The following is a 13,464-nucleotide window of genomic DNA, read 5'->3' as shown; positions in this document are numbered from 1 at the left end:
TCAAACGCGTACCCTGGATTTTAGGAAAGCTGATTTTCATAAACTCAGAACAATGATCAGTAAGGTCCCATGGCAAGCGATGCTAGCGAGAAAAGGAGTCCAAGATGGGTGGGAGCTTTTAAAAAAGGAAATTCTCAAGGCACAATCACAAGCAATTCCAACAAGAAGGAAAGGTGGAAGACAACAGAAGAAGCCAATGTGGCTTCACAAAAAGCTTCGGGATGACCTGAAAACAAAAAAGGACACATATAGGAAGTGGAAAGAAGGCCAAGTAACAAAGGAAGAGTACAGGCAGATAGCACAGAATTGCAGGGATGGCGTCAGGAAGGCTAAAGCTGAGAATGAGCTGAGGTTAGCAAGGGATGCGAAAAACAACAAAAAGGCTTTCTTCAGCTACGTGCATAGTAAAAGGCAGAGGAAAGAAATGGTGGTTCAGCTATTAAATCAGGATGGCAAAACGATAACAGATGACAAAGAAAAGGCAGAGGTGCTCAATTCCTACTTTGGCTCAGTCTTCTCCCAAAAGAGGGTCTATGATCCCCCTGGCAAAGGCGAAGTACAGGCTGAAGGGTCAGGATTGCAGCTTGAGATCGACAGGCATATGGTCAAGGAACACCTCATTACTTTCAATGAGTTCCAATCTCCAGGGCCAGATGAACTGCATTCTAGAGTAATAAAGGAACTGGCAGAAGAACTGTCAGAACCGCTGTCTATTCTCTTTGAGAAATCATGGAGGATGGGGGAAGTGCCAGATGACTGGAGGAGGGCTAACATTGTCCCTATCTTCAAAAAGGGTAAAAAGGAGGAACCTGGGAACTACAGAGCAGTCAGTCTGACATCAATCCCTGGGAAAATTCTGGAGCAGATGATAAAGCAAACCATTGGGGGATACGTGGCTCAACCACACTACAAGCGAGAAGGATCTTGGAATTGTTGTCGATGACAAGCTGAATATGAGCCAACAATGTGATGTGGCTGCAAAAAAGGCAAATGCTCTTTTGGGCTGCATTCATAGAAGCATCACTTCCAAATCCCGGGAAGTACTAGTTCCCCTCTACTCAGCACTGGTTAGGCCTCATCTGGAGTAATGTGTCCACTTCTGGGCACCACACTTTAAGAAGGAAACTGGAGAGGGTTCATAGGAGGGCAACAAAGATGATCTGGGGACTGGAAACAAAGCCCTCTGAAGAGAGACTGAAAGAACTGGGCATGTTTAGCCTTGAGAAGAGAAGACTGAGGGGAGATATGATAGCGCTCTTCAAGTCCTTGAAAGGCTGTCACAGAGAAGAAGGTCAGGATCTCTTCTCGATCATCCCAGAGTGCAGGACACGGAATCATGGGCTCAAGTGACAGGAAGCCAGATTCCGGCTGAACATCAGGAAAAATGTCCTGACTGTAAGAGCAATACGACAATGGAACCAATTACCTGGGGAGGTGGTGGGCTCTCCCACACTGGAGGCCTTCAAGACGAGGCTGGACAGCCATTTGTCAGGGATGCTCTGACTTGGATTCCTGCCTTGAGCAGGGGGTTGGACTTGATGGCCTTGTAGGCCCCTTCCAACCCTACTATTCTATGATTCTATGATCTATGATTCTATGATTCATCTGGAAGCACCTTGACAACAATGCCGTGATTACTCGAAGCCAACATGGATTTGTCAAAAACAAGTCCTGCCAGACAAATCTGATCTCATTTTTTGATCAAGTCACCTCCCTTGTAGACCGTGGGAATGCTGTAGACATCATATACCTTGACTTCAGCAAAGCTTTCGACAAAGTGCCCCATGATATCCTGATGAGCAAACTAGCTCAAAGTGGGCTAGATGAAACAACGATCCGGTGGATCCACAGTTGGCTACAGAATCGGACTCAAAGAGTGCTTCTCAATGGGACCTTCTCAAACTGGGGAGAGGTAACGAGTGGGGTACCACAGGGCTCAGTCCTGGGCCCAGTGCTCTTCAACATTGTTATGAATAACTTGGAGGAGGTGGTGCAGGGAATGCTGATCATATTTGCAGATGACACAAAATTGGGCGGGATAGCTAATACTTTGGAAGACAGAAACAAAATTCAAAGTGATCTGGATAGACTGGAGCGCTGGGCAGAAAACAACAGAATGACATTTAATAGGGACAAATGCCAAGTTCTGCACCTAGGAAAAAGAAACCAAATGCACAGTGACAAGATGGGGGATACGTGGCTCAACCACACTACAAGCGAGAAGGATCTTGGAATTGTCGTCGATCACAAGCTGAATATGAGCCAACAATGTGATGTGGCTGCAAAAAAGGCCAGTGCTTTTTTGGGCTGCATTAATAGAAGCATAGCTTCCAAATCCCAGGAAGTACTAGTTCCCCTCTACTCAGCACTGGTTAGGCCTCATCTGGAGTACTGTGTCCAGTTCTGGGCACCACACTTTAAGAAGGATGCAGACAAACTGGAGAGGGTTCAGAGGAGGGCAACAAAGATGACCAGGGGACTGGAAAGAAAGCCCTGTGAGGAGAGACTGAAAGAACTGGGCATGTTTAGCCTTGAGAAGAGAAGACTGAGGGGAGATATGAGAGCACTCTTCAAGTACTTGAAAGGTTGTCACAGAGAAGAAGGCCAGGATCTCTTCTTGATCATCCCAGAGTGCAGGACACGGAATCATGGGCTCAAGTGACAGGAAGCCAGATTCCGGCTGAACATCAGGAAAAACTTCCTGACTGTAAGAACAATACGACAATGGAACCAATTCCCTAGGGAGGTGGTGGGCTCTGAACACTGGAGGCATTCAAGACGAGGCTGGACAGCCATCTGTCAGGGATGCTCTCACTTGGATTCCTGCCTTGAGCAGGGGGTTGGACTCGATGGCCTTTAGGCCCCTTCCAGCCCTACTATTCTATGATTCTATGTGCAATCCTTCACAGTTGTGACAAGAAAGTTTGGAAGCTCCGTAGCCAGATGGGGATCTGCTTCCAGGCAGGGAAGCAGATCCCCATCTGATGGCCTTGTAGGCCCCTTCCAACCCTACTATTCTATGACTCTATGATTCTAGGGTTGGGTGGGGGATGCACAGGTTAGCACTTTTCTCCTGCTTCAACTGAGCAGAAATATTTGCTCTTCCATTTCCTCATCATCACTAACATTTGGGACTGACCCAAATCTTCCTGCCTGCTCTTCTGCCATGCACCTGTGTCTCACCCCTAACCTCTCCCTGTGGATTAGCTCTCTCTTCATACTGAAGACACCTGTGTTGCTTTTTCACAGAGGATTCCTTAATAGCAGTATCTGCAGCAGGAGACCTTAAAGTCTGGGATCTGTCCTCTTCAGTCAGCAAGATACAGGTGAGAAGCTGCAAAAGGCCATGATCTGTCCCCATTAATCTGAATTCCAAATTTTGTAAGTTGTTAATGTTGTACAGATTTGCACAGAGCTGTTGAGTTTTTTCTTCTGATTCAGATAATTAAAATTACATAGAATTTTGGGGTCATTTGTGATTGGCAACACAGGGGCAGGACGTGGAGGATGAAAATACATTACTACTGGCCACAAGAAAAGGGCATGTTGTTCTGACACCTCTGAAATTGTGAGACTTCTTCAGTCATTTCCTGTTTGACTCCCATCACAGCACTGTAATTCTGAAGGCTAAATGTATATTGATTGATTGATAACAAAGCCATCCCATGGCCCCCTAGAGGCCATAGGCTGCTGCAGGTCTCCCCCTATTTTATCATTTTCAGGTCCTCAAAATAGCATGGAGCCTAGAAGGCTCTAGGATTGGACAGGAATGTTTGGGAGTGATCATATAGAAGGCCTGGGTCATCTTCAAAGGGAGACCAGGGTCTTGACAAGATTGCTGGCCATATCTATCAGAAAAAACAAAGTCTATTGCATCTCTAGCATTGCTTGGCAGTGAACTCCCAGATTGTCCTAGAGAAGCAGCCTCAGTGTGGATATTTAAGTTTCCTAAGACAATTGACCTTTGGGGCCTCAAAACCACCTCCGACACAGCCATCAGCTTGGGCAGAGGGGTGAGTGGTACACTAAGAGAATCCTATCTTGAAAGACTGAGATCAGGTACAGACATTCAAAATCGGCAGACTGCTGCATGGGTATCTGGAAAAGGAAATGGCGTCCTTATGGACCACAGCTACCATTCCTCCCTTCCCACTTAGCTGGGGTTTATGATGCATTCAGAAGTCCAGTGGACTCATCTGAGGAGATTCATCCTACTGCCTTCATCTGGCCAGGTTTCTGTTGTACATGCCAAGTTGGCATGCTCTTCCTTCATGTGCTTGCAGATAGTTATTACTTTCTCATTAACTAACCTAACATTTTATAGCAGCATTTCCAAGTTTGGTGAGACCGTGGATAAGCCACCAGCATTACTGAGGCTGGGCAACAGACCAGAATGGGCAATAGTCCCCAGATGTCTATTGCATGCGTGAACCCCTTACCTCACTTAGCCATCGTCCGCTGCCATAACACCCTGTACCTCTTATTACTCTCATAGCGGTCTCTCCTCCCCCATTCAAATTGGATTTTTGCTGCTATTTGGAGTGTGTTTTTGTATTTCTACTGTTAGGCCTTAGTATGAATTATTGTTTTTGTTCAGTCGTTCAGTCATATCCGACTCTTCGTGACCCCATGGACCATAGCACGCCAGGCCTTCTTCTCCTGCGCTCTCTCCCGGAGTGTGCTCAAGTCCATATTCATTGCATCAGTGATGCTATCTAGCCATCTCATCCTCTGCCGTCCCCTTCTCCTTTTGCCTTCAATCTTTCGCAGCATCAGGGTCTTTTCCAGGGAGTTTTCTCTTTGCATTAGGTGGCCAAAATATTTGAGCTTCAGCTTCAGTATCTGTCCTTCCAATGAGCAGTCAGGGTTGATTTCCCTTAGGATTGACTGACTGGACCTCCTTGCAGTCCAGGGGACTCGTAAGAGTCTTCTCCAGCACCACAGTTCGAAAGCATCGATTCTTCGGCGCTCAGCCTTCCTTATAGTCCAGCTCTCACAGCCATACATTGCTAGTGGGAAAACCATAGCTTTGATTATGCAGACCTTTGTCGGCAAGGTGATGTCTCTGCTTCTTACTATGCTGTCTAGGTTTGCCATAGCTTTTGTCCCAAGGAGCAAGCGACTTTTAATGTCATGGCTACAGTCACCGTCTGCGGTGATCTTGGAGCCCAAGAAAATAAAATCTGTCACTGCTTCCATTTCTTCCCCTTCTATATGCCAGGAAGTGATGGGGCCAGATGCCATGATCTTCGTTTTGTTAATGTTGAGTTTCAAACCAGCTTTTGCACTCTCCACTTTCACCCTCAACAAGAGGCTCTTGAGATCCTCTTCACTTTCTGCCATTAGGGTGGTATTGTCTTCGTATCTGAGGTTGTTGATAATTCTCCCGGCAATCTAATTCCGACCTGTGATTCATCCAACCTGGCGTTTCTCATGATGTACTCTGCATATAAATTAAATAAGCAGGGCAACAATATACAGCCTTGTCGTACTCCTTTCCCAATTTTGAACCAATCGGTTGTTCCATGTCTGGTTCTTACTGTTGCTTCTTGACCCTCGTACAGGTTTCTCAGGAGACAGGTAAGGTGGTCTGGTACTCCCATCTCTTTAAGAATTTGCCACAGTTTGTTGTGATCCACACAATCAAAGGCTTTAGCGTAGTCAATGAAGCAGAAATAGATGTTTTTCTGGAATTCTCTTGCTTTCTCCATGATCCAGCGAATGTTGGTGATTTGATCTCTAGTTCCTCTGCCTCTTCGAAACCCCACTTGTACTTCCGGTAGTTCCCAGTTCGCATACTGCTGAAGCCTAGCTTGTAGGATTTTGAGCATCACCTTGCTGGCATGTGAAATGAGCGCAATTGTACGGTAGTTTGAACACTCTTTGGCATTGCCCTTCTTTGGGATTGGAATGTAAACTGACCTTTTCCAGTCTTGTGGCCATTGTTGAGTGTTCCAAATGTGTTGGCATATTGAGTGCAGCACTTTAACAGCATCATCTTTTAAGATCTTAAGTAGCTCAGCTGGAATACTGTCATCTCCGCTAGCTTTGTTGTTAGTAATGCTTCCTAAGGCCCACTTGACTTCACTCTCTAGGATGTCCGGCTCAAGTTCAGTGAACACACTATCATGGCTATCAGGGACATTAAGATCTTTCCTGTATAGTTCTTCTGTGTATTCTTTCCACCTCTTCTTAATCATAGAATCATAGAATAGTAGGGTTGGAAGGGGCCTACAAGGCCATCGAGTCCAACCCCCTGCTCAATGCAGGAATCCAAGTCAGTGCATCCCTGACGGATGGCTGTCCAGCCTCGTCTTGAAGGCCTCCAGTGTGGGAGAGCCCACCACCTCCCTAGGGAATTGGTTCCATTGTCGTATTGCTCTAACAGTCAGGACGTTTTTCCTGATGTTCAGCCGGAATCTGGCTTCCTGTAACTTGAGCCCATGATTCCGTGTCCTGCATTCTGGGATGATCAAGAAGAGATCCTGGCCTTCCTCTCTGTGACAATCTTTCAAGTACTTGACGAGTGCTATCATATCTCCCCTCAGTAATCTCACTTGCTTCTGTTAGGTCCCTGCCTTCTTTGTCCTTTATCATGCCCATCTTTGCACAAAACGTTCCCTTGATATCTCCAATTTTCCTGAAGAGATCTCTAGTCTTTCCCATTCTGTTGTTTTCCTCGATTTCTTTGCATTGTTAATTTAAGAAGGCCTTCTTGTCTCTCCTTGCTATTCTCTGGAAATCTGCATTCAGTTGGATATATCTTCCCCTTTCTCCCTTGCTTTTCGCTTCCCTTCTTTCCTTAGCTACTTGTAAAGCCTCATCAGACAGCCACTTTGTTTTCTTGCATTCCTTTTTCTTTGGGATGGATTTAGTTGCTGCCTCCTGAACAATGTTACGGACTTCCGTCCATAGTTCCTCAGGCACTCTGTCTATCAGGTCTAATCCCTGAAATCTATTCTTCACCTCCACTGTATATTCATAAGGGATATGATTGAGGTCATACCTGAATGGTTTAGTGGTTTTCCCTACCTTCTTCAATTTAAGCCGAAATTTTGCAAGAAGCAGCTCATGATCTGAGCCACAGTCAGCTCCAGGTCTTGTTTTTACTTACTGTATAGAGCTTCTCCATCTTTGGCTGCAAAGTACATACTCAATCTGATTTTGAAGTTGACCATCTGGTGATGTCCATGTGTAGAGTCGCCTCTTGTGCTGTTGCAAAAGAGTGTTTGCTATGATCAGCGTGTTCTCTTGGCAAAACTCGATTAGCCGTTGTCCTGCTTCATTTTGTACACCAAGGCCATGCCTGCCTGTTATCCCGGTGATTTCTTGACTTCCTACTTTAGCATTCCAATCCCCTATGATGAAGAGGACATCTTTTTTTGGTGTTAGTTCTAGAAGGTGTTGTAAGTCTTCATAGAACCGAGCAACCTCAGCTTCTTCAGCCTCAGTGGTTGGGGCATAGACTTGAATTACTGTGATGTTGAATGCTTTGCCTTGGATTCGTACTGAGATCATTCTATCCTTTTTGAGATTGTACCCCAGTACTGCTTTTCCCACCCTTTTGTTGACTATGAGTGCTACTCCATTTCTTCTCAGGGATTCTTGCCCACAGTAGTAGATATAATGGTCACCTGAATTAAATTCGCCCATACTTGTCCATTTTCATAGAATCATAGAATAGTAGGGTTGGAAGGGGCCTACAAGGCCATCGAGTTCAACCCCCTGATTTTAGTTCGCTGATTCCCAAGATGTCGATGTTCAGTCTTGCCATCTCATGTTCGACCACCTCCAGCTTATCTTGATTCATTGATCTGACATTCCAGGTTCCTAAACAATATTGTTCTTTACAGCATCAGACTTTCTTTTCACCACAGACACATCCACAGCTGAGTGTCCTTTCGGCTTTGGCCCAGCCGCTTCACTCTTTCTGGCACTACTTGGAAATTCCCTCTGCTCTTCCCCAGTAGTATATTGGACACCTTCCGACCTGAGGGGCTCATCTTCCGGCGTCATGTCTTTTAGCCTTGTGATACGTTCCATGGGGTTTTCTTGGCAAGAATACTGGAGTGGGTTGCCATTTCCTTCTCCAGTGGACCACATTTTGTCAGAACTCTCCACCATGACCTGTCCGCCTTGGGTGGCCCTGCATAGGCATAGGTTATGGCTTCACTGAGTTACGCAAGCCCCTTCGCCACAACAAGGCAGTGACCCATGAAGGGGTAATGAATTATTAGTAGATTGTTTATTCTTGGTATATATGTATTAACATGAGATGTTAACCTATTAATATTTGTGTGACCATTTACATTTTGTTATGCCTTTTAACTGTCAATGAACTATCTTGAAATGTTGCTATATTATGTAAACTCTTCTGATGTTGTTCTGAGCTGCTTTGAGCTTGGTTTACAGCGGAAAAACTGCATAAAAATAAACTGGTGATGGTGGTGGCGATAATGCCAGAGCACAATGATGTTGTAACCTGCAACTGCAGAGCCTTTTAAGAACTGAGGAAGGGCTGCAGATGCAAGGAAGAGATGATATCCTCATGACAGAGCTTCAAGACTTTCTTCCCCCACCCCACCCTCATGCACTAGCAGGAAGAAGAGCATCCTTGCTGTGTGTGTGTGTGCGTGCGCACGCATGTGTCTGCGTATGTCTGGGAATGGGAGGATTTGCTCTTTCTGGTTCCACACTGCTGCCATGTTCTCTTTTCTTTTGTTTGTGATATGCAGGACAAGCAAAGTATTAATGAAAGGGAATCCAAATGTCTGGACTGTGCCCCCTGCAACGCAATCAGATTTTGCACCTATACTGAGAGGCTTCTCCTGGTTGTGTTCTCCACCTGCTGGAAGGTACATGGAATATTATCTGTCTCCTTCATATAGAACTTCAAGAGCTTATGGAATCCTAGATGAAGAATGGTGGTGGTGATGCGTGGAAAGTGAAATAACTGCATATAGAAACCACAAATTAAATTTTAAAATACATAAGATGATAAATTGAACCATTTAATGTTTTATGCTACTTTAATTTCAATAAAGATCAAATTTTGCCCAGTTTGAGAAACTAAACTAAAGCAATGTCAGGGCTTAAAACTTCAAATGTCATTTCTTTTTCTGTAACAGAACTGAAGCAGCCTTTCCTCTATGTTAAATCTATCAGTATTACAAAATTAGGCCTATGAGTCTGAGCATTTTCCTCCAGTTTCTATTGGTATGAATTAATGAGTTTGTACAAGAGCTTGTAACTTGACCAAGCAATTTGCTCTGGCCAGAGGGTTCCAATGTTTGCATGATGCTCTCTCGCCCAAAGGACTGCTGCCCCCCTGCCTGACACACCTGTGAGTTATAGTGGAGGAGGCAATGCCACACAAGCACCCTATGCAAGCAGGAGCTCCTTCTGTGCCTCCATGCGCAAATGCAGCTCTGGATCAGGGAAAGATATGTAGCAGTTTCAGATTCCACTTTTTGTGCACATTGCTTTGCCCTTTGAATTCTTAGAATTGCTTTTGTAATTAATGGGGCAATCTATGTGCCCAATGCAGGAGCCCCATGAGGGGCTCTGGATTAGGCCATGAGACAAAAATCCCTCTCTCTTTTTTGGCCTTATTGAGCCTTTCCCAGGAGAAGCATCTCTATTAACATCAGTGTGTCAATAGGAAAGCAAACACCTCTCTCTCTGTGGCTTTAGGTGTACGATTACTGTGACTTTTCCTTGCTGTGGACTGAATTTAGCGTAAGTGACCAATGCTTTGCTGGGGGCGAAGTCCTGGCTGCACACAGGCTGATCATTTGGACAGAAGATGGCTGTGGCTACATCTACCAGCTGCTGAACAGGTGGGCTCAGATGGGATATGCACAAAAAAGTTTGGGACACCAGCTGAACTTTGGGAGGCTTATTATGGAAAATCCTTCAGTGATCAAAATGTGGAACAAACCCACTTTGGCATGAGAGGCTCTGCTTGGGGTCTGCCAGCTGCCAGCCTTTGATTGGCCTGGCAGGGGGTGAGATTAGCCATGTGAGGCATAGGCAGCTGGCACTAGGGCTTTGGGAAGAAGAAGAAGAAGAAGAAGAAGAAGGCAAAAAAGAGAGTGCGTGCCATTATGCTGATCTGAACTTGGGAGGCTTGGATGCTCCCTGCTTGTCGCAAAGATGCACTTCCTGAGTTTTGACTCCCCCCCTCCCTTTCCTGTTTCTTTAGTGGCCTTTCCCGAGGCATACAGCCATCCAATGGAAGAGTGCTCAAAGAAACTGTTTATCCTCTTTTACTTTGTTCTACTGATGTGGAAGATCACAAGGTAACACAGTCAGGCTTCTGGTGCTACTTTTGTGTTTCCTTGATGGCAAGCAGCCGCATCTGTGGCAGACCAAAGGCAGTCAAATGCAGGTACTGCCCACCAACTTTCAAGGTCCACGACAGACTTTCAAACTGCTGTATGAATTTCCTGCCTGTGTATATGTAATGAAAGGGCAACACTATACAAAGCATCACCACCTCTTTCAAAGTGTCTCGCTCCCATCCACACTTCCCGTGTCACATGAACAACCTAAATGAACTATGCAGTTTGAGAGTGAAAGGCAACCTAAGGGCAATTTCACAAGTGGCACTCAGACACATTTTTAATCAGGCTAGTGCTATTTAGTTCCTTCCCTCCGATAAGGTCATACTTAAGTAAACAAAGAAACAACAAAAACCTCCACTCGTTTCATCACCCCCCCAACCCTAAAACAGACCATGGGTTCTGCGAGGATTGCGTAACCCTCCAATAATCCCTGCCAGCCACGCTCAAACAACATGACTAGCCACGGCAACTCCTTGTTGGGGCATGCATGTTCTTCATGGGGGACAGCACATGCTGCGGCACCTTGAGGTTCAATTCACCCACAGTGGGCCGTGTGTCATCCAAGCCCCAGGTTGTTGTGTCAGCTGCCCAGGCCATTTCTGTATTGCAGAGGTCAGTCAAGGCTTTGACAGAATCCCCAAGGGGACAGGAAAATCCACAACAGCCATCAGGAAATCATTCAGATCCACCAGCCCCCTGAGTCTTAAAAGTCTAAACCCTGCAAGAGAGTGATCTCACACTGGAGCTATAGAAAGTTTCTCCACTCCCAGATCCCCATCATCCCACCCAACAGGGAAAGCCAGATCCAAAGTGTGCCCTGCTGAATGAGTGGGGCCAAATACCTGTTTGTTGGGACAGACCCATGGTTGCCATGGAGGGCAGCCTCAGCACATATGTTGAAGTCCTCCAGACAACAAGCCAGAGGAGCTCTAGCATCACCCCTGAGACCAGCCCAGCTAGCTCAGGACAAGAGACTGTTGGGCAGCAGGGTGGGTGGTATACCAGCAGAACCCCAATGTTGTCCCGAGCACCCACCTTCAGATACGCACACTAAAAACTTGAAAACTATGGGGTGGGGTACCTGGGCAGGGAGACAGAGTCATCATAGTTCATTGCAGCTCTGCTCCCCACCCCCCACCTGGTCTTGTCTGCTGCTGCAAAGTGAAACTAGGTAGGCAATGCTTAGAGATATTCTCCTTCAGTGATACCAGCCAGATGAAACATTTCTCCCAGGCTGTTTTTACATGAGGCGTTTATCCTGCGCTCGTGATTGGTCACTTATGGAAGTTTGTGGGTCATTTACATGAAGCTGTCAACCTCCAGGGCTCAACCAGCTGTTTTTGATCTTTATCCTGCAAACATCCCCCCCCCCAGATAATCCACTATTTAAATGTAAATCTGCTTTAATGGCTGTGTGTAAATGTGGGGGTCAGCTATAACCACAGCCTGGGAAGAAGAAGCCATTGAGCTAGCAGGAAAATCACAATTGTCCTCTCCCCGCCCCCCGCCCCCTCAAGTGTGTCTGCCTGTTGACCTGGGCTGGGAATAGAATTTTCTTGGCTCCAAAGCGAGCGCGAAGCTGGCCAGGGAGGAGAAAGAAGACAGTGATCCCTCATGTAAACAGCTGACAGCAACAAAGCCACTCCCCTACCCCCGTGCTGCTTTGCAGAGAGAGAGAAAGAGAGACCTGAACCCACTGAATCACAGCTTGTTCTCCACCCTGAGACTGCAAAGAAGTTGCCTATGTAAAGAGCTGATCTTTATCTCGCTTAGAATGTGGAAACAGAAGCCCCAGTAAATCGCAAAATAAAAAGCCTCATGTGATGAGGTTTCCAGACTGGGAGTGTGGCAGCGAGCTAAGCCCATCAGATAACGCCTTTTGGGTTGCACAGCAATTTGGGGTGAGCCAAGCCCCTTTGGCCTGCCCTCTCACTGCTCCAGTGCCCCTGAAACCTGGCAGTGTCTCTGGATCTTTCACCCCTTTCACTGCATCTTGTTTGCCTTTGACTCTGCAAAGCAGTGGAACATGCTTCTGTCTTGGATAGCTGCTGGGCCTCCTAACTTCACTTTGCAATTGTTGTTGTTCAGTCATTCAGTCGTGTCCAACTCTTCGTGACCCCATGGACCGTAGCACGCCAGGCCTTCCTGTCCTGCGCTCTCTCCCGGAGCGTACTCAAGTCCATATTCATTGCATCGGTGATGCTATCTAGCCATCTCATTCTCTGCCGTCCCCTTCTCCTTTTGTCTTCAGTCTTTCCCAGCATCAGGGTCATTTCCAGAGAGTTTTCTCTTCGCATTAGGTGGCCAAAATATTTGAGCTTCACCTTCAGTATCTGTCCTTCCAATGAGCAGTCAGGGTTGATTTCCTTTAGGATTGACTGATTTGACCTCCTTGCAGTCCAGGGGATTTGTAAGAGTCTTCTTCAGCACCACAGTTCGAAAGCATCAATTCTTCGGCGCTCAGCCTTCCTTATAGTCCAGCTCTCATAGCCATACATTACTACTGGGAAAACCATAGCTTTGATTAGACGGACCTTTGTCAGCAAGGTGATGTCTCTGCTTCTTACTATGCTGTCTAGGTTTGCCATAGCTTTCCTCCCAAGGAGCAAGCGTCTTTTAATGTCATGGCTACAGTCACCGTCTGCGGTGATCTTGGAGCCCAAGAAAATAAAATCTGTCACTGCTTCCATTTCTTCCCCTTCTATATGCCAGGAAGTGATGGGGCCAGATGCCATGATCTTCGTTTTGTTAATGTTGAGTTTCAAACCAGCTTTTGCACTCTCCACTTTCACCCTCAACAAGAGGCTCTTGAGATCCTCTTCGCTTTCTGCCATTAGGGTGGTATCATCTGCGTACCTGAGGTTGTTGATAATTCTCCCGGCAATCTTAATTCCAACCTGTAAGTCATCCAACCCAGCGTTTCTCATGATGTACTCTGCATATAAGTTAACTAAGCAGGGCGACAATATGCAGCCTTGTCGTACTCCTTTCCCAATTTTGAACCAATCGGTTGTTCCATGTCTGGTTCTTACTGTTGCTTCTTGACCCTCATACAGGTTTCTCAGGAGACAGGTAAGGTGGTCTGCTACTCCCATCACTTTAAGAATTTGCCACAGTT

At 46.2% G+C, this 13,464-nt stretch overlaps 1 protein-coding gene across 19 annotated transcripts in view; it reads left to right on the top strand.

Moving 5' to 3' along the window:
* Positions 1-13,464, top strand: part of WDR72 (WD repeat domain 72) — a 215,406-nt gene that overhangs the window by 27,721 nt on the left and 174,221 nt on the right. For 18 of the 19 annotated variants that reach the window (XR_014785267.1, XR_014785268.1, XR_014785270.1 and 15 more), the window contains exons 6-9: positions 3,250-3,326; positions 8,736-8,855; positions 9,694-9,839; positions 10,205-10,301. Coding sequence is in view for 8 of the 19 variants with exons in the window: in XM_084816462.1 (XP_084672588.1) it covers positions 3,250-3,326; positions 8,736-8,855; positions 9,694-9,839; positions 10,205-10,301 (440 nt within the window). In the remaining 11 variants the exon portion in view is untranslated. The remainder of the gene's footprint in view (positions 1-3,249; positions 3,327-8,735; positions 8,856-9,693; positions 9,840-10,204; positions 10,302-13,464) is intronic. The other variant, XM_084816469.1, reaches the window with a different exon arrangement.

Source organism: Heloderma suspectum, chromosome 11 (genome assembly GCF_057233095.1).
Source record: "Heloderma suspectum isolate Gila_16-S chromosome 11, 16-S_ref, whole genome shotgun sequence".
In the NCBI taxonomy this organism is placed as follows: domain Eukaryota; kingdom Metazoa; phylum Chordata; class Lepidosauria; order Squamata; family Helodermatidae; genus Heloderma; species Heloderma suspectum.
This window is presented reverse-complemented; position numbering and strand designations above follow the sequence as displayed.